General features: G+C 45.9%; 1 protein-coding gene across 2 annotated transcripts in view; it reads right to left on the reverse strand.

Annotated features, from left to right (window-relative positions):
• Positions 1-26739, reverse strand: part of tox2 (TOX high mobility group box family member 2) — an 80465-nt gene that overhangs the window by 43313 nt on the left and 10413 nt on the right. For both annotated transcript variants that reach the window (XM_037490005.2, XM_037490007.2), the window contains exon 2: positions 8656-8748. In XM_037490005.2, coding sequence (XP_037345902.1) covers positions 8656-8748 — 93 coding nt within the window. The remainder of the gene's footprint in view (positions 1-8655; positions 8749-26739) is intronic.

The following is a 26739-nucleotide window of genomic DNA, read 5'->3' on the forward strand; positions in this document are numbered from 1 at the left end:
TCTCTCTCTCTCTCTCTCTCTCTCGCTCTGTTTGCTTTTCTGAGGCTTTGGGGGTCATTAATCATCGTGGCCAAATCTACAGGAAAAAAACAATTGAGCAAAGAAAAACACAGACAGAGAGAGAGATGGAGGGGAGAGGAGGGAGAGGGGAAGGGGGGGGGGTGAAGGTGAGAGAGAGGTGGAAAGCTACAGTGAGACGGAGGAAGGGGGGGTGGGGGGGAGCCACGTCGAGCGAGGGGGGGGCAAAAACCGCGAGACGGATGGAGGCTTGAGAGAGAGCGAAAGGGACGCGCTGGGGCCTTCGACAAACTGACGCACTTGACACCAGACTCCTGTTTGCAGAGCGGAAATGCAAATAGACGAGAGGGAGAGAACAGGAGGGGGGGGGGGGAGAAATAAAGTGGGAGAGGCGCTATAAATAGCCCTGTGTTTGCATGGAGCCAAAGCGTAGTCAGTTTGATGCAGGAAGTGCACCGCGGGCCTCAGAAGTCAGTAAAACAACTGTTGACTGCACGGCGTGTCAGAAATGCAGCTCGGTCCTGCAGACCGGGGGGGGGGGGGGGGGGGGGACGAGGGGGACGCGCATCTGTTGCGGCATCGCAGAACACCCGCAACTCAAACCACTCGTTAGAGAATAAGTTCCCCCTTTAAGACAAGGGGATCATAGAGCTCTTTAGAAAGTGGGGTCAAATAAGGTTCTGGATTAAGGTGTGTACGGTGTTTGTTCACCTTGTGCAGACATATATTCTCAATACTATGTTTTTTTTTAAAATGCATTCTATTTTGTGTCTTATGCTGCATGTTCCTGTATTTTGGATTCATCTGTATTTGTTGGTTTGCTGTCAGGTTCACTGCTCTATGTTATCTATTCTCACCAAAAGGGTCTCTGCCAGTGCTGACCGTTGTTCTCGTATTCTCAAATCAACACTCTTCATAGCGGTTACATTCATCATGACATTAATCCGCTGCACCTCTGCCTCAAATAAGCTCATTTTCTCGGATCAATGTGGTCACCATTCTTTGTTCCCACTACGATGCTTACTCTGCATTCCGGGGGAGGGATGTCTTTAGATTTAGAGAGAGACGAGGCAGGGACGCGGAGAGCAGGACGGAGCGGCAGCGCGCGCCTCCCTTGGTTCTTCATCGCAGCGTAACTAACCGCATGTCAGTCAAACGTGCCGATTGGAAAAGAGGCAGCAGTCAAAATACCTGCGTCGGGAGTGTGGTCGTTAGAGCATTCAGTGACTCGCTGTCAGGTGCGCGCACACACACACACACACACACACGCACAAACGCACAGAAGTATGGGGGATGGTGTGTTGTGAATATGGATTTCTTCTGCATGTGTATATATCACCTTTATGTGTTCCTTATGTGTGTGTGTGTGTGTGTGTGTGTGCATTCTGTGCAGACAACCTAAGCGCTCGGCTCCAAATGTGTGCACATTGCGTGCGTGCCGTGCTTGTTTGTGTAATGTACCCTGTCCAATAATACACACATTGATCCCGGCGAGATAAAGATAACAAAGTTAGACTTTCCACAATATTTATTTTCCTATAACAGACCTCCTGAGCCACGCCCAGCCGCGTAACTCCGTGCAGATGAAATATGGTCTTCATTACCTTCAGACCTCAACACACACAAACTACAGAGCAAAAGCAGAACTGCCCTCCGTTCTCAACCCCGAAAGAGCACGAAATGAATTGGAGCCGCAGAGTTTTTTTTTTTTTTTTTTTACATTACCAGTACAAATGCGGGCAAGAGAGAGAGAGAGAGACACACATGACGACAGACGGAAAAGGGCAGATCAGCCAGAAAGAACAAATTGTGTGAGAAAAAACAAAAAACAAAAAAACCCCACATCAGCTGAATTTGTGCTTGACTCTAAGCTGTGAGCTGAGAGGAGAAATAAAATAAGGGATTTAGCTGGGAATCATGTTAAACCATGCAAGTGAATGCGTCCCCAGAGGAGAGTGTTCCCTCTCCCGCTCATGATGGACTTAATTGCCTCTATCAGAGCTCAAGACATAACGTTCATCTCAGGTTTATTGCTTTTACTTTACGGTCTTGTCCATCGCGCCCGAAGGGTTTCGAGAGGCCGGCCACTCTTAAAATAATGAGACGGATTACAAAGCAGCGAAAGAAAAAGAAAAAAGAGAGAGAAAAGGCATCATTTATATCTGGAAAAATGAGAGCATTTTCACAAGCAGATCCGGCGGAGCAGAATGGTTTGGACGGAATGCCGGTAGGGTTACTCTTTCGCTTCTGTGTCTTTCAAAAAGCGTGGTTTTGTCGAGCTACAGGCGCACACACACACACGCGCGCAAACACACACGCACACACACACATCTCCCCCACCTCTGACCCCCGAAAGCTCTGGGTAGGTGTAGGGTTTCAGATGGCCACACAATCGTACCATTGTGCTCCTGTTAACACAATGAAAACAAAGCAAACACATCGCTGATATTCAACTCCCCCGCGCTCCCCCTCCAACCCCCTCCAAACCCCCCTCCCACAGCCTAACCTTGACTTCCAGCACGACTTATGCGGGACGCGCATATTGACAATCAGAACCTCAAAAACAATCCACTACTGGCGGTAATGTGGAGCGCAAAAAAGGAAAAGAAAAAAAAAAGTGGAGTAAAATTCCATTTATGCGTAAGCATACGTGGGCAATAAAGCTTCTGATTAAATGCAATGGCTTCTGTCTCCACATGCACCAAACCACCAGCAACGTTGAACATAAAACCAGAGCCTTAACGCACTGCTGGAATAACGCGGGATTGACATATCATTTCATTCCTCTAAGATGTGGTTCTGATCTCCTGAAAACAAGCTGTTTCTCATCGCATGAGGGCCTGAGAGCGATGTCTGCGTGTTCCATTAAATCTATTAAATCCACTTGCATTATATCATAGTGCTTACCACACAATAGGAGCCTTTCAATGGCAGTCCCAGAGGAAGCCAACAAAGGGCCCTCTCTTTCGGTCTAGTCAAGTAATTCGGAAAGAGCCAAACATGATTTTTGTGTGTGTGTGTGTGTGTGTGTGTGTGTGGATCTTCTCCACCGGACCCGCAAACGGCAATTTCCCCCTTTGTCGAGAAGAAGGGAAATAGAGTGGAAAAAAGCGAACAGCAAGTACCATTTTTCTTTTCTTTTTTCCATCTTATTTAAAGCGACGCGGCGTCTGGTGTGGAAGCGTCCACCTTCGAAAAGAGAGCGTCTCATTGGCTCCCGATGATGCTCAACCACAAATATCCCAATATCTGAATTGATGAATTTAAGAAACAATTGAAGCAAATTGGTTCAAAATATACAGTCCTAGGTATTTAATTAATAAAACGTTAAGCTGCAACCCTGATCTCACATGAACTCTTGCATACGATGATATTTATTAGTTCTCCTTTCAAACCCCAATGATCAACTCTTGCTTCGTTCCGCAGCGGTAAAGCAGAACTGTTTATGGACTTTTCCCAGGAAACTAACCAGGTGTGAAAGTACAGTCATTTGAAAAAAGAGACAAATAGAGCACCACCAGGAGAAAAGAAAAAAGTATTTAAACCTAAACACGGCGAACCGGCAGCGTCTACTTCTGTCGATAAGGGCTCCAAATAATTCACCATTCTTTCATCCACATCCAGCGTCTGCCACTCGCATTCAGGCAGATCTTTTTTTATTACCAATCTAATTGCACATTCCACCCTGACAAGAGCTCATTAAACCTTAATTATACACATGTTGTTTTCTACAAACATCTCCATTTGGGTCTCTCTGCCTTGTAATTGTTCAGCAGGGACAACCAGTTGAGATTTCGCAGATTGAGAGTGAATAAGAAAGAGCGAGAGGGAGGTGAGAGGAAAGAGAGAAGAATGGGGGGGGGGAAAGAAAGAGAAAAATACCAGAAAGAGAGAGAGAGAGAGAGAGAGAGGAGTGTCTGGAAGTAGGTCATCCCTCTCCATAAACAAGGCATGGTTTCTAAAATAATATACCCATCCAGTGGAAGTAATGCCAAACAACTGAGCGAATGTGGAGCTCATGTAATATTTACGGAGCACTAATACATAGATGGCAGGTCTTTTTCTCAGCAACCTGCCCCCCCCCCCTCCTCTCCAAAGCCAGGGGTTTCTTTTTTTCTTTTTTTTCCTTATTAGGTTTTTTCTCTCTCTCTCTCTCTCTCTCTCTGTTGCCATTTGAATTTCAGAGAAAGCCAACTGCATTGATATATCTGCTGGGGAGGAGGGGTTGGGAGCGTTAAGATGTTCAGTCTCCCCCACTTTCCCTTCTTTTCTGCCCCTCTCTTCCTCTCTCCATTGTTCCCTCTACATTGGCTGTGATGTTTTTTTTTCTTTCTTTTTTTCACGCATTTGTTACATTTTAGCTGGGGAAAGTGGGCCTTAATCCGGACTCTTTGAGGCATGGGCGATGATATTACTGTGGAGAATCGGTCTTCTAAAAGACTTCTTTTGACTCCAGCTGGTGCTGTAAGGTCACCAGGCACTTGTTCGACACCGGGCCCAGCGTGACGCTTCTGGGTTCGAGGGGACTGACTGGCGGTGTGGACCCCTGGCCCGGGGGGGCTTTCTGGGCCTTTGACAGCGGCAGGCGAGGTTACTGCAAGAGGGGAACGACTGTAAAGGAGGCCCAAGTCCTGGGAGAAGAAAACTCTGGACTGCAGGACATTTTTAGTTGCCAGCTTCCTGGATTTTCTTAGTAAATAGTAAATGCATCATGTTCATGCTTTTATTTGTATTTACATATCCATTAAAACAAAAACAGCTGCGATTACACATGATAATTGTTATTATTATTTTCATACAATATCACTGGGATTTATGTTAAAAACGGATGCTTTTGACAACCGGTAATCATGAAATGAGACGTCTACACCTGCCACCTAAAAAGGCATCAAGTGTCCTCACTGAGCATCTCAGTCATTGCTGCAGGGACCTTCTTGGCTTGTCTCCGTTGACACTCTGTGTGTGTGTGTGTGTGTGTGTGTGCATCATTGAAACCCGCCCAGCAGCAGAAAATAAATAGCCTGCCACCATATCACTCACGGTTTGCAATATCACAATTATCTCGGCGATGTTTCTTGTTTTTTTTTTTCTTTTACAGCAGTCATTTGTTGTGGGTCTCTAATTTGTTTGTTTCTTCAGTTGGCTAGTTAAAAATAATCCATCCTGAGCGCAATTACGGTAAAACATTGCTCACTTCTCAACGAAACCAAGTGCGCTGAACCCTCGTCTGATCAACAAACACGACATATTAAACAATAACATGAGTCACTCTTATTATCCCACAAAAATAAATCAGTAATTATAACAACATGTGCACGATTTCAACTAATTCACCCCTGCTCTCCGGCTGTGTGTGTGTGTGAGTGTAGGTGTGTGTGTGTGTGTTGTATTCTTCTCCTGCTGTCGCCCTTAATAAGCAGTCTCTTAGATATTCGCTACAGAATAGCGCTCATGCAATATTAATATCGCACCAAAATATGGGAGCCGGAGCCCCCACTCCAGCTCTCCCTCCCTACATAATTGACTATGCAAGGCTCCAAATCAGCTTGGAAAAAGAGAAAAAAGACACAGAGAGACAAAGCAGCAGCAGAGAGAGAGAGGGGGGGAGAGAGAGAGAGAGAGAGAGAGACATTTAGAAACCAAGGGAACACACAGAAAGGGAAAGAGATGGTCCTGAAACGATGCTGTCTTCTCTGCGCTTTGGCAGATTCCCTCTAAAGCAATGGAGCTAAAACAACAATAACAACAACAACAACAACAACTACCACAGCGGCAGCTCAATGAGTTTGACCCCCTGCAAGGAAACACACTCTGATGCTCATCCAGCCTGAGAAAAAGCAAAGCTAAACTCAGGCAACTTTAAGAGATTGGTAAACATAAACAAAATTCATTTCATGATTTAATTGAATTGTCTTGATTCCTGTAGTTCCATCACAGCTGACAGTAAACCGTGAACACATGCTAGCATGCAGTAGGTAGATAAATAGAATTTAGTTTCCTGGTCCATCTATTGCATATTCATTATTCAACCCATATTAAAGTACCCAAAGATATTAAATTGTGAGGTTTATTCTAGAGGAAGTGTGTAAAAGTGGCAAGACACATTTCCATTTGATGTAATGGCACAGCTGTAGTTTAAGGGTCAAGGAAGCTATGTTTTTCATCTTAAACATAATTAAAGGGTTTACACTAATCTATTGGCAGTGGGAAGAAATTAAGTTATGTGCCATCAAATGCAGGGAGAAAATATTAATTTTGTTTCATGGTGAAGAAAATAGATGTTTGTTTGTACGTTAAATGCAATTTTACACCTTTAGGTTGAAAAAAAATGGTTGTTAATGGGTAAAAACGATGACAATGAGCATTTTTTAGGGAAGTTAATGTATATGAGAGCCTGTGTTTGTGTATTCACTTACATTCATAATGGATGTTTAACAATATTCACTTTGATTGCAGATTGATTCAAATGGGTGTGAACAACTCATTCAAACAGAGACCCTCCCCCTACTCTCTCTCTCACACACACACACACACAAAGTTGCAGGACTTGCGAGATCCCTTCAGAGCGCCGGGGTCAGGCCCTCTGCACCGACCGTCTAAAAAAAGAAGAACTGTAGGCATTTAGAGCGATAATAGATGTTGAAAGAAAGCAAAGACAGGGTTGCGGGGGCAGAGCCAGTGGTTGAGGGAGGGGGGGGGGGGGGCAGTGCACCTTGACAGGAAACATAGAGGTGAAAAGCAGGAGTTAGAGGTTAGTTTGACAGAGAGAAAAGAAGTGGTGGTGGTGATGGGTATAGGGAGGAGGGGGGGTGGGGAGGAGGGGGGGGGGGGTTGCTGCGGAAGTGCCAGCCCACTTTTAACTGAACCCAGGGTGGTGAGTGGTGGTGGGGGGAGGGACAGAGATAGAGATCAGGGGAAAACATCAGGGGTGTGCAGGGGAAGGAAGAGGGGAGGAAGAAGAGTACGGGTGAGATGGAGTTGGGGTGGGGGGGGGGGGGGGGGGGCGCGAGGACCTACTGCACCTTGACACTTGCTCTCACCACAGCACCTGATAAGTGCAATGGAAAAACGTCTGGTTTCCTCCTGCATGTTAAGTGGTTTACACCCCCCCCTCCGACTCCTCCTCCTCCACATGCTAAGCTACCGATGCTACACCCAGCTAATAACAGACCAATGGGAATAAAGCTAATACGGTCTCCTTTTGTATTTTGCTTAGTAGCTCTCTTTATGTTTCCCGTGTGAGGAACATCGTCATAAATGTCCCATCTCTCGCATCGCTTCATTTTAAACATCCAAATGAGATTCAGATGCAGAGTTGATGTTGCGCTCGACGAAGGGTCCGATGCAACTGGACGTGTGTCTTTAGAACCTCATGCACACGCTGACAAGGAACTCATTCCCGTGATTTGTAAGCGGGTCTCTCTCCAGAACAGCATTAACAATATTCACTTTAGATAACGTATGATTCCAGCCCCCCCCCTCCCCCCCCGAGAGGATGGGTTTCTCAGAAATGCTTTGTTAGCACTCTCCCCCTTGATGAATGATTGAGGACATCAATACAATCGCTGTTGTAATTAAGAAAAAAAAAAAGTGCGCTCCAACAATATTACACAGCTCTCACTTTATCCGTCTCTCTCTTTCACTCCGTCTCTGTCTCCCTTTCTCCTCTCCTCCCTTGCTCACCCACTCTTCCTCTCATGGAGCCCCGGAGCAGGGAAGAGATAATTCAAAAAGCACTTGCATGGAGTGAAACATGAAAAAGAGAGACATATGAAATTAAATTCTCTCTTTTTGCTCCACTGTTCTTTCATTTTCCCTCCTTTGTTACATAAGTGCATGAAAGCAAGGCAAGCTAGATTCTAATTATGATTTCCACAATACTAAATGATTTATTATTTATTTATTTAAAAAAAAATGCAAGAAAGGTGTCACAAACCAAGCAAACTTACTGTTCCAGCACTTTGTCAAAGTCAAAGTCACTGCAGCACTAAACCCAAATAAACTCCTTTCCTAGCTTCCTCGCAAACAATCACATAATAAATTATTGACAAAGTTCAATTTAATACATCTGCGTTGCATCGAAGAATGTAAAAATAAATGGAACGTCCCGAAATATTTCAACTATCAACATTTCCCTTTCCTTTATCTACAAGTTGGCAAAATGTTTCTGTTAGAAGCTTTTCCATCCCGATACCACTTAGACCACCAGGCCAGACGGGCGCTTTATCGGCGGGGGCCAATGACGGTTTGTGAATGGGGGGGGGGGGGGGGGGCTGAGAAGCTGTATCAGGGTGAGCGTGGAAAGAGCCCGCGAAGGGAGTAGTAGTGGGATGAGGAAGAAGTCACGGAAGTTGATGCCCAGGTTTAAAAAAAACAATGGCTTGTCCTGTCTAACGTTTGTTTCTGCACAAAAAGCTCCCCATCATGAAGACGGGCAGACACACACACACACACGCACACATCAACCCATGAAATGATGCCCCTCGTATGCCGTGTCGGGAGAGTCTTCTTGTGCAGGTGATGAAGGAAGTGTCTCCTCAGTGGGTCTCAGTGTTTGCTTAAGGGTATGAGTCTAGATGAAGGTATGGATGAGACCTCGGGGGAAGAGGGGGGAGAGGGTGGGGGGGGGGGTCTTACCCCAGTAGAGGGCAGTCTCTTGCCGTCTGGGTTTGGGCGCATGGGAAGGGAACTGTAGAGCCTCACACCTCGATCTGCAGCACCGTATCTGCTCTGGAGTGGGAGAGAGAGAGAGAGAGAGAGAGAGATTTTAAGAATTATTTCCATGCTTGCGACTTTATTATTCACCACAAAACTTTTCCATGCACTTCACGCACAATCCCCATCCTTCACACTGCAGTTCTTTACGTGGTCCTCTCTTTGTTTACGAGTGCTGGTTTTCACAGCGTCGGCTGCCACGTTAAATCACATCAGCGCATGATGAGTGGGGAGAAGGTAGGCCTCAGGAGCGGCACTAATGGGACTAAGCTGTTATGTTTGGTGTCCGAGCAGACCTCCCCCCCAACCCCCCCCCCCCCCCCGTGCTCAGCTCCACTGCACGTCCCTACGTAGGCTCCGGCAAACACCACCTGAGGAGCGGAGTGACGGCCACGGCAGCCATAGGCGGGGTTCACGCCGTGGTCACACCCCCTCTGGATCGAGCGTCTTTCTCCCTCCTCCTCCTCGTTTTTTCATCTCTCTCTCTCTCTCTCTCTCTCCTCACCCGACTACTCGCATCCCACTGCACCTCCCCTGATGTCCTAAATTTCTCACATTAACTAAAACATCTGGCTGCGTGCGGTTTCTGTCATCAGGTTTGCCGTGCAGGGGTTAATTGATCAAATGAGCTCCATCCTCATTTTGGCTTCCGTGCACCGCCAGCTGTTAAAAAGAACTTGTGATGTGGAAACTGGTTTCTCATAAATAAGAGGATAAAACATTTTTTGGTAATGGCTATGGCTCCGGCGTGCTATGTATAGTGCTTAATGGCTTTGCCACACTTGAGCGATACAGGCTGTTAATGAGGATGTGGATTATTGAAAAAAAAAGAAAAAAAACATCTCGGGCAAATACGTCACATTATCTCTGTCTTGTACTTTGTTTATTTGCTTCACTCTCTCTTGCCTTCTCTTGTTTTATTTTAGCCTTTATCCACACGAAAAAAGAAAAAAACCCGGCACACATGTAATCACGCAGACACAAATACATTCAAGGGCAGGGCTTCAGATTGCTGAAGAGTAGTATTTCACCATATAAAACATCCATGAACCAACCATAGCTGGCCCTGCCTTTCACTCCCAGCCGGCGAAATGGTGCAGACAAAACACACACAGGCCTTAAAAGCCATAAAACACACCTTTTTGCAGATTGCGTGTGGAGCCCAAAGCGTAGTTCTTACCATGCGGCGAAACCTGCGAGCAATGTAAGCTGAAAAGTATGTAATCCCCCCCCCTCCCCGATATATGAACGATATCGGAGAAATCACACGTCAAAGCGCATGATTTATGACAAGAGAAGATTTGTAGTATACTAGAGTGCCGACAGTGTGCCGATCTAATGGCCTCATCTCAGAGGCTCCACAGTAGCAGGCGATCCCCCCCGAGGCAGTGGGAGCACTTGCTGCGTAAGGTTTGGATTTCCGTTGCTCATTATGAAAGGTGAAAAACGGATGAGTGGACAGCAGTGGCCATCTCGTCGATACGGCTCACATAATGGTGACGCAGCTATCTAACCCCCCCCCCCCCCCCAACCACTGATCCTTCCTTTTCAGTTCCGGTAACGTGAAACCTATAAAAAAAATACATGTTCTTCTTATGTGGATTCAAATCCAAAATCCTAATCAGCCACATGACACCTGCATGTTGCGCTTACATCCTCTAGTCAGACATTTATTTGGCATTTTAACCTCCCATCGGAGCCACTGTACGCTAACTGCATCGCTCAGTGGGGGATTTTTTTCCTTCTTTTTCTTCTTTTGTGGCCTCTTGGAAAGCTTGCCAGCATCGCGGCTAAGTGAATGCCTCGCAGAAGAGATGCTTTCGCCAGCGAAGGAGCCACAGTAAGTGAATGTTTGATATTTCTCCAGTGTGCCAGGCTAATCTGGCCCCGTGGCATGCCATTACGGGGCTAATAACAGCTGTCTGAGGCCTGGAGGGGACACGAGCGGGCCCTGGCTATGCTAACTGGCCCTGACAGACTCATTAGGAGTGTTCTGGCGCACGACAACAGCAACAGGGCAAACTCCTCACATTTCGCAAGTGCAAAAGCATTGTTCCCTGCACTTGTTCTCTGACACCTTGCTTCTGTTTTCCAGTCCTCGGCTCAGACGCTCTCCCCCTTCGTCACTCGCTGCTTCAGGGTTTTCGTGATAGTTCTACAAGATCTGGATGCTGCCGGCTGTTTACCATCCCTGCTTACCCTAACCCACACCCTCTAGTTCTTATCAAAATAGAGCAGAAAGCACAGCCTTCCTTGTGCAAGGTAAAATATATATATTTTTAACTGTGAGTGATTCAAAGACATATTTGTTCATTTTAAAAAATGAACAAATATGTCTTTGAATCACTCACAGTTTCTAACTGACTTTGGTGTGCGGCGACAGGAAGATGCTGCACCGCACCAGGAAGAGGCTGGCATCCTCTGAACTTTGTATCAGTTACTGTAGCTGCCCCCCCCCCCCCCCTCCCTGTTCAGGGACAGGAGGGACTTCCCCAGGCAGACAGCGAGGCAAACATGGTCCTGTCGCTTGGCACGGAGGAGCCAATCGGTACGGGGCGAGCGGGCAGACAATAAACACACAGAGCCAGTGAGGGTAGTCTGGATGTAGAAGCCACTAACAATGGGGGGAAGGAGGGTGGGCGCTCCCCCTTAACCCCCCCCCCCTCCCCCGTTCCATGCGACTGCAGACTTCAACGCTCCGGTACAGATTCACACGATGCTGATCATGCGTACTGATACGCAGCAAGCGGCGGCTTGCGATTGTCAATCGTGCTGAGAAAGGCATCATCACGTTATCGGACATTTATTATTCTCAGGATCCATTCTAATCCGTCTGCCTCTATTATCTAACACATATTCATCAGCCCAGTATAAGCCACAGCACATCAGGGATGCTTTTTTTATTTTTTTATAGGCGGGGCGGGGAGGGACTGCAAAGCCAAAAGCACAGCTGTGGGGGTACAGTTACCTGTAACGTTAGCTGTTGCATGTTATATTATTTACGCAGATCTGGACTTAATGGAACACATGTGCGTCTGCAGGTCCACATTCTTCCCAGATTAGCTGGAAAGGCTTGAAGACATCAGACTCCACCCGACTGAGAGGAATGCAAAGGGCCTGGACCGGCTTATGAGGAAACCCGATCACTCATCCATAGTGTACAGCAATGTATGCACACACACACACACACACACACACAATCAAGCATGTACACGCATACTGCAGCCACGCGTTGTGGAGACGGTTTGTGGAGTACGCACTCAACGATGCATGGGCAGTGAACTCGGGGGGAGGTCGATAGCACAAAAAGATCACTCTCGTTTCAAATGCAGTCACTCCATTGTTCAACCGGTAGCATAGATCCCCCCTGTCAGCGGTGTTGTATAAACATATTACATAATACCAGTCGGATTTCTGGCTGCGGTGGTCTGACAGTCAACAACAGAGTGTGAATCACATTTTCAGTGGTGTTTAGAGACGTATGTCTATGCGCAGCTCTGGTTTGCATACTGCGATGCATCATAATCCTTTGTATATTTTGCAATGAATGTCATATAATTTAATTTGAAGAGAGATGATTGAAGTATTTAGATTCTGCTCCAAGTGGCTTTACATCTGATATTTCCACATAATACACGCATACACACTTCGTAAGAATCACAAGCTGAATATACAGCCCTCATTTTTTAGGCTGCACAGTTCTGTATGTACTATTTATATGATGTAAAAAGAATGTGTTTGAAGTCCAAGCCCAAACTTGTGCTACATAGCAAATCAATACAAGGCATTGATTAAAGGCTGGAAGCTACAGACCTGAACTGTAAAAACATATTGATGCACATTGTACACACAGTGACTCATGTGCACATGTTTAAGATGAATGTTTGTTTCAATATTCGCATTCATGTCCGCAGGGACTGTACATCGAGTCACTTACATTAGTGAGTAAGATTTGTCTCCAAAAACACCTGCAGTGAGAAAGACAAACAGATGAGTTGTGTAAACGTGAGTGTGTGTGTGTGTGTCTGTGTGTGTGTGAGAGTGAACGAGACGTCCAATGAAGCCGAGGCAACCCAACCGTAACCGGGACGTGAACCCATGGGCTACCTGCCTCGGGCCACTGCTGACACTCAAACTACTGATCACACCATTGGGAATATCCATGCCGAGGCTATTTATAGCTGACCGCAGCTTTTTACAGAGACCCTGCATCCGCTCCCAGTGTGAACGCCGGTGACCTCGGACGTACGTGCATGCTGCCGCTTGTGTTTCAAAGGTGGGAACAGCTGACTGCGTAGTAATCGATAGCGCAAAGGAACGGATACCGTGACACGGTAACTTGATTTTGGAAGGTTTTTTTAGTGTAACACAACGCAACACAAACGTAAACAAGTCTTTGGGATCGGCTAAAGAAGGAGCATTTTAAATGAATGAAAACGTGCATTTGACTGTTTAAAACCCAACAGTATTGTTGCGCTTTGGCAGCTGTATTGGTTGAAATTTGACTGTTGACTGTTTCCCAACCTTATCCTGTGATAAGACAGTTGCAAATATTCTGCAAAAAAAAACAAAAAAAACAAATGACACACAGACTTAACTCAGTGAAAGTGGAGGTTGCACATCTGCAACCCAGTTTGGGCTTTGTGCTCGATCTAGTATGTCACCGCATGCTCTCCATCCTCTTCCTGCTACCCGGTCTGGTTCTTTCCAACTCGACATTGTGTGTCTCTACCGGCAGTGTGTGTCTCTACTGAGGGTCGTCGCACCGGGTCGATTCCGTATCTACTGGAACAACAACGTAGAGCTTGGCTGCATGTTTCAGGCCCGGGCAGATAAGAAGTTCGACAGCAAACCATCTAAAATTGCAAAAGCTTGGATTCAAAGTGCAAGTCGGCTGAGTGGATTATCGAGTGGAGTAAACGCTTCGTTCTTTTCTAACTCCACACACAGGAAAATGGAATAAAAGTTACAGATGATTTTGGATGGTGTCAACACAGGATTTATCAGAGAGCTAAATTAAAGGCTGAATTGGTTTGGTAGAATGAAAGTATTCAAGCTTCATCTACGCTGAGGCTGCACGTCAAACACAAGCAATCACTTTCATGAATTATGTCCCTTGTTTAAATGGACCCTCTGGAACGCTACACCCCCACGTGGTAAACATGTACTGCAATAACTCCTGAAATGGGGTTGCTCTCGTTTCTGCCCTTTGTATTATGTCCGACAAAAGGAGAAACTTCCTTTCTCATCTTCACGCATCTGTTTCGCGGTTTCCTGAAGGCGATGCACACGGCGGTGTTACAACCACGCGACTAACAGCGGGCCGGGCCACAAGCCTGTGTGCTGCAGGCAGCAGACAAGTCGGTCGGCGGGAGATTTGGCTAAAAAATCTCCTCCTTAAGGTCGATTTTGCATTTGACGTCTGATTTCAAGAGGAATCCTGTGACCTGTGGTAGAGATGTTCTCCTGTTTCTTTGCAGAGAACTTAGCGAGTGGAAGAACATCAGCTTGTACATGACAGTTCTGCAACATGAATGGACCTATTTGCATACACCGTTGAGTAATAAAAACAAGAGAGGGAATACATTCGATCAGACTTTTAAACTAAACTAAACTAAAAATACTTGCTTCTTAAGGTTACCATATCTGTTTTTTAATTGAATATTTGAAATAAATAATTGCCAAAGTGTACAAAGGTGTAATGAGAGAGAGAGTAACAGTGCACAAGGAAACTGAAGTGACTCTGCTCATTAATACAGTTCGAGTATTATTTCAAATTGAAATGTACGTTGAAAGATCACAAGGGGGCCCTTTCTGTTTGTTTGTTGCACACATTTAGCGTTGCTCTTGCCAGATACGAGGTGCAGGGGAAGTCACTGACTGTTGGCCACCCTCGTATAGTAAGCCAGCTTTAGCAACATTTTAACAAGTTCAATCACACATCGGCGGAAAAGAGAAGGAAAGAGAGAGAGAAAATAGAGACAGACAGAGGGGGCGGAGGTCCGGGGGGGGGGGGGGGGGTGATGATGGAAGAGGAGAAAGACAGCCAACACAGCGTGGAAAGAGTGAGAGCAGTAAAGAGAGAGAGAGAGAGGGAGAGAGAGAGAGATGGAGAGATATAGGCAGAGAGTCGGTTGAGAGTTGAGATGCTGACTCCAGGCAGTTGATTTGGTTTCAGAGCATTGTTACGGCGCTTTGAATTAATGCCTCCCAAAGAGTCCAATTGTGATTCTTGGGCTGTGCTGACAGAAAATTTGACAGCTCAGTGTGAGCTGCTGATCTCAGCCGAATCCTCTGTGTGCGCGCGCGTGTGTGTGTGCGCGCGTGTGTGTGTGTGTGAGAGCGTGTGCCTGAATGTACAGGGGTGACACACATTCATACACCTACACAGATGTTCAGATATGTGTAGGTGTGCAAAACAGTTCGAAACCCACAGAAACATGTGCGCCCCCACACAGTCGCACACTTTGGACACACAAAGACAGAGAGGACGGCATGAGAGGCCGAGACGGAAAAAAAAAATGAACCAACACACAAATCAAATCATAAATTGACTGTTCGCTAAGCGCTTAACACACACACAGACACACACACGGACGCAAAGCCTTCATATGCAGCTCAACTGAGCTCCTGCACTGCAGAATAAAAAAAAGAAATAAAAATAAAAAACATAGACAAGCCCAATGCATCATTACACTGATGGTGAGAAATCAAGACGCTCCGTCAAAATAAATATGCTGCACAGTGCTGGCGCCGTTTGACAGCAACACAAATCAAAAAACATCGTTGGTGAAAATGTGCTACACAAACCAGCAGATACAGCAAATACATACGGCATTAAATATGACGCAAGGAGATGGATAAGGGCTAAGCAATGCAGACCCACAACTACAATGAATCGGCAGAGCCTTTAATTGTGTTCACACGGCTCTGTACATGTAAATGTAGTGAACGTAGTGGAGTACATTTTTTTGACATCTCATTATTGAGCCTCATGCTGCAAAAGGCTGTCGATGACGCATTGCAATGCAAATGCATTTCAAATATGTTGTTATTTTCATTGGCAACATTCAAAATGTGATGCATTTCTCTCTATATGTCTATTTTACTTGGTTGAAAGAAAAAACTGTTTTGTTATTTCAAAAACAAAAAAAATCAGATCCAGTAACAACATTAAATAATTGGCATCCGTATCTACTAATTGTGCCAAGAGCAAAAACCATCACTTACCATAATATATAACATAGCAGATCACCACAATATATCAGTAAAGAATGATTCGAAGCATAGCATGACATTTAAAAAAAAAAAAAACCTGTTCTACAGTCTCTTCCAGTCACTCACAACCTTCCAATAAAGGGGATGAAGGAGGCAGGAGACAGAAGAGTATCATTATGATGCAGGTGGACAGATACTCGTCTTCCAGCCTTTGTCTTCTCCCTCTACCTTTACCACAGCTATCCACTTTCGGGGCGACTCTCTCGGCCTTTTACATCTTTCTCTCCATCTTGAGTGCCGTGCCTCCACCCTAATTAGAAATCCCCCTTTCGAACCAGCTGAAATTGAATTGCACATCATTTGCATAATGATAGCTGACCGGGCTGAGGGCCGATTTGCCATGAGATGAAATGTAGCAATCACTTAAGAGAGTGACCATGAGGGAGCGCGGGTAACGGGGTTTGCATGTGGGAGAGAGAGAGAGAGAGAGAGAGAGAGAGAATGTGAAGATGGAATGGGATCACAAAGAGGGACAGAGGTAAAGAGGCGCAGGGAGAAAGAACCAGAGAGAAATCCGTAAAATATGTAGGTTATTGTCTCCTGGAGCCACATAGCTGACGGGGAGACCGTGTCCTCAATATGACAACGACTGGACACAACAAGGACACACGAGGACGCTTACGTAGCACTGTCCCCCTCGTCTGTCCTTTCTCACTAATTATCACACAGCGTGTTTTCAGACAAAAAGCTACGATTCTCCTGCAACACCAAAATACTAAATGACACGCTGATCTTTACCCTCTTGCTTTTTTTTAACATTCCCGTGAACAGCGAGTCATACAGAGGTTTCCTATTTTATTTCAAAGCGGCCTCCTTTCACATCAACAGCTAAAGGTCGATCAAACCAGGTGAGCCGCTACCTGGCAGCAACTCGGTCAAAGAGCATTTTCCCATTTAGAACCTTAAAAAAAAATAACAATAACAATTTAATTGTTTTTCTTACCCTCCCCACACTGATAAAGAAACTAAAAACGGGGACTGAAAGTCAGCGACTCCTCCTGCCGGTGGAGATGTTAGGCTCCTGTGCGCTATTTTTAGATAACTTTTTTTTTAGATGTTTGGCACGTTCTGACTCTGACATCAACATCAGGAACCCGTGAACCCACCCACGGTTTTTACGAGAATCGGCCACTCTTGACTGTCAACTGTGTGGCTGCAGTGAAGGCCCTGCGCGCGACTTCTTCAACTTTCAACGCGGCGCACAAAGAAACCGGCGGCGTCACGACCCCAAAAAAATCGCCTCTTCTGGGTCCGTCGATCCTCCGCTCCGAGGAACCCCTGCAGGTCTTGTCGCGCGGTGAGGTGAGGTCACGTAACTGCGGGCAAATCAAATAGCGCAGCGCGATGAGTGTGATGTGGCAAAAAAAAAAAGAATCTCGCCGCTGTGGGTGTTTTTTTTTTCTTTTTAGCCAAAATGTGTTTATGTGTGTGTGAGAGTGCGTGGAGGTCATATTTGTTTCTAATAGTCAGGGTGATATGTTGGGCTCTCAGGTTGGAAGCTCTGCCCAGAGTCTGATAAGGCCACTGTTTATTGTCTAACTTCCACTCTTTAACCTGAGGAACCTCACACACACACACACACACACAGGGTACTTTCCACTCCTTTGCCATTACTTCAACATGAATGTGTGCGTGTGTGTGTTTGTGTGATCTTTGGTTTCCATCACAAGTCTCGACCTAATTAAAAAGTCCTGTTGATGCTCAATAAGCGGGCAGATCAACAGAAAGCGATGCGCGCACACACACACACACACACACTAAAGACACACTAAAGCAGTTTGCACACATCGGGCCGGTGCACCAATCGTTTATTCAATTCTTCAATCTCCTCTTCCTCTGTCCGTCCCTACGCGAATGACGGGTGATCACATGTCGCATGTTAAAGAAGTCGGCCCTGGGCCCAGGCAGGAGGGAGTTAAGTCCCTTATCTCTCCCCAGCAGAAGAAATTCCAACTAGAGGCCTCGCTCTGCTGGTTTCCTGCCTTCTTGCCCAATGCCCTATTTTTACTCATCGCCTCTAGAATACCAGGGCAGCTTTTTCCTTGTCACTAAACATATTTCCTGCCATTCTCACTTTGACATTTCTCCCCGCTGCACGCTTCACTCAAATCGTTCCCCCTCTTTATGGGTCATAACCTTTCAGTCGAAGCCGTTCATATTCAAACGTGCCGACCAATGGCTGGGCCCTTTTTTTTTTTTTTTTTGATGTTCAAAGGTTTTTAACGTCAGCTTTTCAAGAGGTGATAATTTGAGATGTTCCTGAGTTCTGTCAGAAACTACCAGGTCCACTTTGTGCCTTGCTGTCGGGTTAATTGACTTAAGTGTTTGATGGTTGTTGCACAAAAAGCATAGGAAGGTAAGTGTCTCACATTAAAATATTTATAAGGGAACAGATGAAAATAATTAACATGAACTTCATTTTTAATTGTTCTCGTTTGTGTACGAGAAAATTTAAATTCAGCATATTTTACATTCCCACTAAACATGAATTCACTCTCTGTGTTCTAACAAACAAGACTTTCACTAAGAGGACCATCATTCAATACTTATAGATAACCTCTCTTTCCTCTTCGAGTGAAGCAAGTTTAAATACTTTTCAAAGGTACTATATTGTATTTTCAGACAGCAGGAACCGTCCTGTCGAAAGCTGTAAATCCAGATCCAGATTATCTGGTTCTCAACTTTACTGCAGCATTTAAATAGCAGCGCGAGTGACGACTTGAACTCCATGTACTACTTCACTCGCGGGCGGCGGGCGGGGCGGCCCTGTAGGCCCGCGGTTCAGAATGTGAAGTCGCAGATTTCAAAGCCACAGGGCCCCGAGGAGGCGAGTGAACGCCGGATTAATGCAGGTCTGGAGAGACATTATATCAGTGGTCGACTCTCTGCTCACTGCAGCTTTCATAGTATTCACACAGCAACCTGGGTTGGAATGCCCGCAGATCGATGATTGTTGAAGAAAACTGATGAAAAAATACGCTGAACATCCTTAAGTGTGTGTGTCTTTCTCGCCACGGTCTGATCACTCATAGACTAGTTATGCCATGCGGCTCTCAATAGAGAACATCCAGTCAGCTACAGCCCTGACATTGACATTTCAAATAAAAGAATAACAATAGGGTTACTACTTGCATTAATGAATGTACTGATATTCTTTCTGATGAGTGGGACATTGTGAACCAAAGGCCGGAGACACCTGGGCTTGTCTTTTATTTTATTTTTTTTGTCCCTTTACTGGGTGCGTTTTATGAATTTCAATATTATTTCCAAGTCAAAAGGTAAATGGTACTGAATGGTTGCCAAGCTGCTGCACCGCTGCTGGACCGCTCAGCTGACTCGAAAAGGAGCCGCTCTCCATTTTATCTCTTTATCAGTGTGCCGCACACACACACACATGCACGCACGCACGCATGTATGCACGCACGCATGTACGCATGCATGCGCGGCTCGGTTCTCGGACCGAGGAGCAGAGCGAGCCGGAGCTTGCTGCACCACTAGGCCATGTGAGAAAGAAAAGAAAAAAAAAAGTGCACGTGATGCAGGCAAATACTGCCGGGTCTACAGCAGGATGGAAACACTGTAATCAAACCATAAATCATAAATCACTGGACTGCCATCCACCCACCAACTCTCCCTCTCTCTCTCTCCCTCTCTCTCTTTTTTTTCCTTACCACCCTCCTACTCCTCCCTGCAGACGTCCCTGGCCTGTTAGGTTACACACGGCCGTGCATACACGCTGCCTTTGTGGAGGTTTACGGCGGATCAATGAAAAGTGCATTTCGCCCCCATACCGAAGGTTTCTCATCACAGGACGGCCTAGGAATCGCACAGTGAAAAAGAAAGAACCTTTCCTATTAGTTAAGGTGATTTGGGGCGAGAAACCCACAATCCGTAGTACCAACAGTTCTGCAGTTGGCGTGCGCGCTCCTCCTGACCAGAACACGCGCAGTCCGCATTCGTCCGCAGGGGGGGGGGGGGCGTGACTTTCACAGTGAGCCACCTGGCGTGCGGTAATATCAGGAGAAACAGTGGGGGTCATTGTGAAGGAGCTGTGTGATATCAAGGAGAGTGACCCATTTAGAGCTCGTGGGGGGGGACGGGGGGTGGGGGGGGGGGGGCACAGAGCTGACAGGCCTCTGTTATGTCTGGGACATCTGGAGGGCCGGAGACACTCACTCTCTCTCTCTCTCTCTCTCTCTCTCTCTCTCTCTCCGCCGTGTGCTTCTCCACGTTTCGAGAGTCAACCCTTTTCCAGGGAGGCGAAAAAAAACAACAACAACAGCAACAACAGCAACACATCTGACACGGTTCACGGGTGTTTTACAGGCTCACCTGTAGGAGCGTGTTCAGGAGGTGAGGATCCGTTACAGCGCACGGTGAGAAAAGGGGGATACAAAACAGTATCTGGAACCGCCGTGGCGAAGATCGAGCGACCTCATCTCATTATTCCAACGAGAGGGATTCAAAGAGAGGAAATGTTGACACTCGTGTATCACACACACACACAACGCTGGCCAAAAAAGGACTGAGATTTGTCCGATGGAGCTGCAGTGCTGCGCATTATGTAAACAAATACATGAATGTATAATGAGAGGCCAAAATGAGCCGAGGAAAGTACACAGCAAAAGAAATCCCCCAGGGGGGGGAAAGGAAATTATTCAGAATAGACACAATTCATAACAATATTGGAAAGGGGAACTTTTCGCTCTCTCCTAATTTAAAACCCATGCTTTAAATAAAAAACAGACATTAAACGTGTGGCTTACTTTAGCGTCACGATTGGGACCTTTTTTTTTTTTACAGTAATGCAAAGCTTGCTTTTACTATTATGGCATGAGGTAAAATCTGCTGAGATGACAGATACACGAAACACAAGCTAATCCAGTCCACGGTTCAGATGTAAGCATTTATGCACATAACTGGTGGAACAATGCAACAACGCTCTGATTATTTAATCGAAAAGGAATCCCACTGTCATTTCACTTTCTGCTGCTCGCTAAACAATCATTCTGTATCGTGGGGTAATTCATTTTCGGGCGGAGAGGCAATTGGCGGCGTAGATTGAATCATCGGCCCTTGTTTCATTTTCCATGTAATTAAATCAGCTTCTGAAAAATGATGTACGCTCGCGTACGATTTAGGTAAAATTAGCATTTTTAATCGCAGTACATTACTTTAATAACTCAATAAATCTGTGGCAGCTGGAGCATCTGAGAATGTTGTCACAGTCACTTAGTTCTACATTTGCAACTAATACAGGCTGATGAGAATCAGCCCGAGAGAGAGAGAGAGAGAGAGAGAGAGAGAGGGAGAAGAGAACTGAGACAGAGAGGATGAGAATCCAGGGGAGACTGAAAGACGAGGGTGAACAGAACGAGGGAGAAAGAAACATCACACGTGTTTCACCTCTCTCACTTATTTACTGTTAAGCCCCAATTGGCTGATCCGTCACCTCGGCGCCGTACGCTAAAACCTGCGTAACCCTCGGCTCAGTCGTAGTAGTCGCCACGTTCCCCAAACAGGGCGGGTTGACTGGAGCGGAACCTAATTCAATAGTGAAAAATTGATGTTGTGAATGCGCACAGTCCCTGACCCGCCGGGGGAGGGGGGGCGGGGCCTTGGGCTCTTTTAAAGTTGTGATGTGACTGCAATTACGATTTGTGACTCAATCAATCAGACCTGACCGAAACCGCGACCTGACCCGTCGCCGACCTCCGTCCGGTTGACTTGCGGCCGCTTTGACGTTTCACTCGTGGCGCCGCCTTCGAGACGACCGTGGTCACGCCGAGGGGAAGAACACCTGTGTGAGTGGGAGCAGGTGCATGGCCACAAGTGGAGGCCGGCCGCTGCTAACTGCTACGTGGCTAACGTGCCGTAAGTGCCTGTGTTCTTTTCTTTGTTTCCTGCAAGTTTGCAGAATTGCTTATCGGGCGTCTCTCTCTCTCTCTCTCTCTCTCTCTCTCTCCCCCGTCTGATAAAGCTGCATCTCTCCAACTTCTCTTCCTTTCCGTCGGATGTTTGTTGTTCTACTTCCTGTCACATGTGCAGGGCTGTAATAGTGGAACCCTGCATCAATTCACCGCTTTTAACGGAGATTTAGCGTGAGTCTGAGGGTTCGCTCACGCGCGCACGTTTACTCGCATCTTTGCGCTTCAAAGCCTTTGGCGACGTGCTCGCGCACACTCACACACACACACTCACACACACACACACGGAAGACAAACATAAAAAGAAATCCTACGCCTGAGATATGAGATATGACTTTACATTGGACACAGGCAGCAGAGGCACATGAAAGCATCGTGGCACTCAATCAAGGCCCTGAAGGCGTATTGGCGTGCGCCTGTGGGGGGGGGGGGGGGGGGGGTTTACTTAGCAGGCCTTGTCGTGGGCACGTCGGACTAAGCTTCTGCCCTGAAAGAAAAATAAATAAATCGAACGAGCCGCGGATGCCCGCAAACCCGCAAGCAGCCACTAGCGGGGTGGCGGTGGACCCCGCTAATTAGCTCGTCATCTCAACACCTCGGGGGGGGGGGGGGGATCTGGTTTCAAAGTGTACACTGCCCCCAAAGCGTCCCGGCGTAATGAAAGCACTACAGTGTCGGACATTGGAGTACATTTCCCTCGTGCTCTCCGGGGGGGGGGGGGGGGGGGCGAGAGGCGACGCGCTAGACTTGTAGGTTTTTCCTCTATCGACTGTGTGACTTGACACTGGAACAGCACCCCGAGAGGCACGAAGCCACTGGGACGCCGTGCCAGGTCTGATTTGGCCGTTTCGTAGGTCAGGCAACGGTGGATCTTCGCAGGTGGCGACAAAACCTTTTATTTTTTTCTTTCATTTATTTTTTTAATGCTCCGCTACAAACAGTTGACACTGTTCTGAATGCGTTGGTTCCTCTTTCTCTGTATCTCTTTTCTCCAATGACACAAGTGTTGGGGCGTTTTCACGCTGTTGTGACTTGTAAAAAAAAAATGCTGTTGTTATTCGGCCTCAAAAAAATGCTGCTAATTGAAACCCTGAAAGTTCTCTTGAATGAAAACAGAAAATTGCCAACACGACTCTGAGAGCCTTTGTTTTAATCATTTGTGGCTGGCATTGCTTAAAGGTCATTCGAAGAAGAGGGAGATCACTTTGTTCTTCGCAAGAGGCAACAAAACCTCAAATGTAAATTGCTGTTGGTCTTGACGCAGCTAAAAGGAAGGAAGTGATAAAACAGTTGTTTTTTTCCTTCCACTATCGTTTCATCGACACTATTAGTCATCTCGGATGATAATTAATTTCGGTGTTAACATGCAAACTTTACTGCAGGTTTAAGGCAATTCCTCAATAGGCTTCACCTTTCACAGCCGGACCCGGTACTTTGACAGGTTCATCAATCGAAAAATAAATGTAAAACAGCTGCAGGTTTGGATGTTTGTCGATGCCTCCTGCAGCGGCATCAGCACTTACCTCCGCTCTTCTAATGCTCTCGTATGATTCAGTTTGTCGATACCTCCGAATTAGAAAAGCCGGCAAAGCTTGCAGCAAGTCAGGGTGTAGATTGTTTGCCACTGAGGTGCCACTGAAAGATTCATATACTCTATATGGTAAACAGTGGTCTTGTACGGTTTCATATGAAGACCCGGACCCACAGCTGCAGTTTACATGTAACCGTAAACATTATTACAAAATCTGTTTCTGCACCACGGCCTCGTGTTTTTTTTTTTTTTTTTTTTTTTTTTTGTGCGATATGGCACAGCAAAGGGAAATGGCACCGAAGCCAATTTACAGTTTATAACTCACACACATCAATAATAGGAAAAAAATAGATTACAGTAAATCCATGGTTCAAAAGCTGCATACCTTTTGAAATGTCAAAGGGGAAACCACAATGGATAACTCATCTCAAAACTCATTTGAACTGCACAGTGCGAGCTGTATAACAAATATTCAACAGCCTGCTGTTCCCTGCAGGTATTCTTTTTTTTTTTTTTTAGCAAAACACTATATATTTTCATTTGAGATGAAAAAAAAAAAACAATGTATTTTTTTCACTGGCGAGCAACCAAACCAATTTAATTGCATTCCAAATGGGGGCAATCTCCACATAGCAACCAGCTCGTGTTGTATTTCTCAAACTTCAACAGCCTCCTTGACTTTCTCAGAGTAATTGAAATATTCCACTCTTCCACCCTCGTCATTATGCAGAGCTGAAGAAAGTACAACAAACCAAAACCAGAAGCAACGAAGAGATCCGGCTCTCGGGAATGAGCAACTTTAGCCAATTTGTAACTTCATCAGCAAGTCTTCATACAGATTCTCTTAAGTCAAATGAAAGAATATTAGGTGGTGTCTATCTAGAAGAAAAAAAAAACGCGTTTCCCCTGCCAAGAATCTGATGAATACCCATGACTAGTCAGCAGAATCCTGTCAGACTCGGATGAGAGGTCACCGCTTTTTGTTTTTGATTCATTCTTTTAGCCTTGAGCCATGTCCCGAAAACATCTTTTTTTAATGTGAAAATATTCATTTGAAACTTGCAATGCTTCTCCATCTGAAAGGTGTCGAACTTTGCGAAACACCTGCCCTCGGTGCCAGGAGGAGAACGTTTTGTTGCAAAGAAAGCAGTGATTATGATCTGGATAACACAATAATTAGCTAATGAATCAAATGTTTGCTTCACTGCATAGATTATAAATATCTTTTTAAATGCATTTTTCAGTGTTTCATAAAACATCAAAAGATCCTTTAAAAGAGCTTACTTTCAAATACGTGTTTCTTTTTTTCTTTCTTTTTTACTGCAAAGACAAACCATAATCTCACCAGAGTCCCTCCCATCTACGCGGTGGGTAATTACTGGATGGTAGACAATATAAATATATAGATCCTCCACGAGGAATTGCTGCAGCCTGGATTTTTGCACATAAGGGCCCTGATCTGACCAAAGTACCAGGCCCAGTCCCTATTATGCAGCGTTTTCTTCAGGAAAACCAGTGACTGTGATGTTTAAGGCCTACAGATATACCCTAACCCAAAAAGGAAATCTTCCTGTCTAGACAAAATGAAAAAAAAGGGAACAGAGACAAGTTTGAACGCTTAAACATGCGAATGTTATAGGCAATTATCCTTCTATTTATGTACACATACATAACTCTCTCTCTCTCTCTCTCTCTCTCTCTCTCTCGCCCTGTGGCTGAATCTGTCTGAGAGCCCAGCCACATGCCAGTGCCTTTGTGTCAAAGATTAAGTGAAACCAGGAGTGCCAGCGTTGCTGTGTTTGCACAGTGAACACAGCGGCGTTCGGCCGCAAAAACACATCACACACACCGATCATCATCCAGCTAACAGACCTGAGGGATCCACCGTCGATCAGTGGTCAACACACAGACGGCGTAAAGTACAAGTTCCAATTCTTGGAACGTCTAAATTTAGCTGCAACACCTTATTCTGCGTGTTGGTTGGGTGTTGGAAGGAGGAGGGGAAAAACGGCGAAAACCCTCAAAAGATTCAGCACTGATAGGCAATGAAGAATTGAAACGCAGTCGCATCTCGATTCTAGAACAGGGCGTAGTTGCTTCTCGTAAGATTAGGTGCTCTTATTTGACGCTGTTATCTTGGTTTAACAAAAAACTGACTATCAACACACAGCGAATGGAATTCCTGGAAAGTAAAGCAAAGCTTCAATGAAAATATTATGAACAAAGCACAAAAATGCCAGAGGCGGTTTGCTTGACTGAGGCAAAACTGGGGCCTGGGGGGACTGTGGGTTTGTAGTGATAGCGAGGGGAGTCTCTCTCTCTCTCACTCTCACACACACACACACACACACACACACACACACACTTGGCTCAAAGCGGCACACAGACACAAAAGTCACACGGAACAATCCTCGTCGGCCTAACCAGCAAACTGACTTCTTGTGCAGCCCTGATGTAACAAGAACATGATCGATTGACATCACAAGTAGTTTCAAAGATTTATTTTCAATGTCAACGGTTTCTAAGGCTCTATCAATAATAATAATAATAATAATAATAAGTAGGCAAAAAGTCTCCCCTGAGGGAGAAACACTTCCACGGGGCGCTAGAGAGCCATTTTTTCACACCCAAATGCGCAAAAACCCCAAAATATAGAAGTTTTTCGCACTTCTGATGCGCATGCCAAAATTCAAGAGGTTTTCAAGAGGCTTTGAACATAGAGATAAAGGCCTCAAAAGTGCGATCGAAGTGGTGAAAGAATAATAACAATAATTCTTTGAAACACAGTAGGGCTTCGCGGCTAAGGACCTAATCAAAGTCACCCTGCGATGGGGTTTTTTCTTCTTGTTTTATCGCGTTTAAGGGGGCGGGACTTGTTAAGTGAATGTGACACTTAGAGAAGGAAGCCTGGAGATGCTGTACAACCCCCCAACCCCCCCCCCCCCCCCCCCCCCACCCACCCAAAAAGTCCAAGAAATAAAGCGTGACATCCGCTGCAACTAAAACACATGTGTTTAAAAAACGATTGTGCGAGTAATCACACTCCCTGTTCAACTCAAAACACGAAAACATTCACGGCGCAAAGGACGAGCAGCAATCCGTCGCTCATTCACGCAGTGCGTGTCTCGACATGCGCTCGCACGTCCCCGTGCGTGCGCGTGTGCCCAGTGGGTCCGTGGTCTCCCCCGAGCGTGGGCCTGAAGCAGCCTCCTCCGGCGCTGTTTGCACAGGACATGCCTCAGGAAGCTAAGACAACTGTTGGAGTTTGCC

The sequence above is a fragment of the Pungitius pungitius genome, chromosome 8, assembly GCF_949316345.1.
Source record: "Pungitius pungitius chromosome 8, fPunPun2.1, whole genome shotgun sequence".
Classification (NCBI taxonomy): domain Eukaryota; kingdom Metazoa; phylum Chordata; class Actinopteri; order Perciformes; family Gasterosteidae; genus Pungitius; species Pungitius pungitius.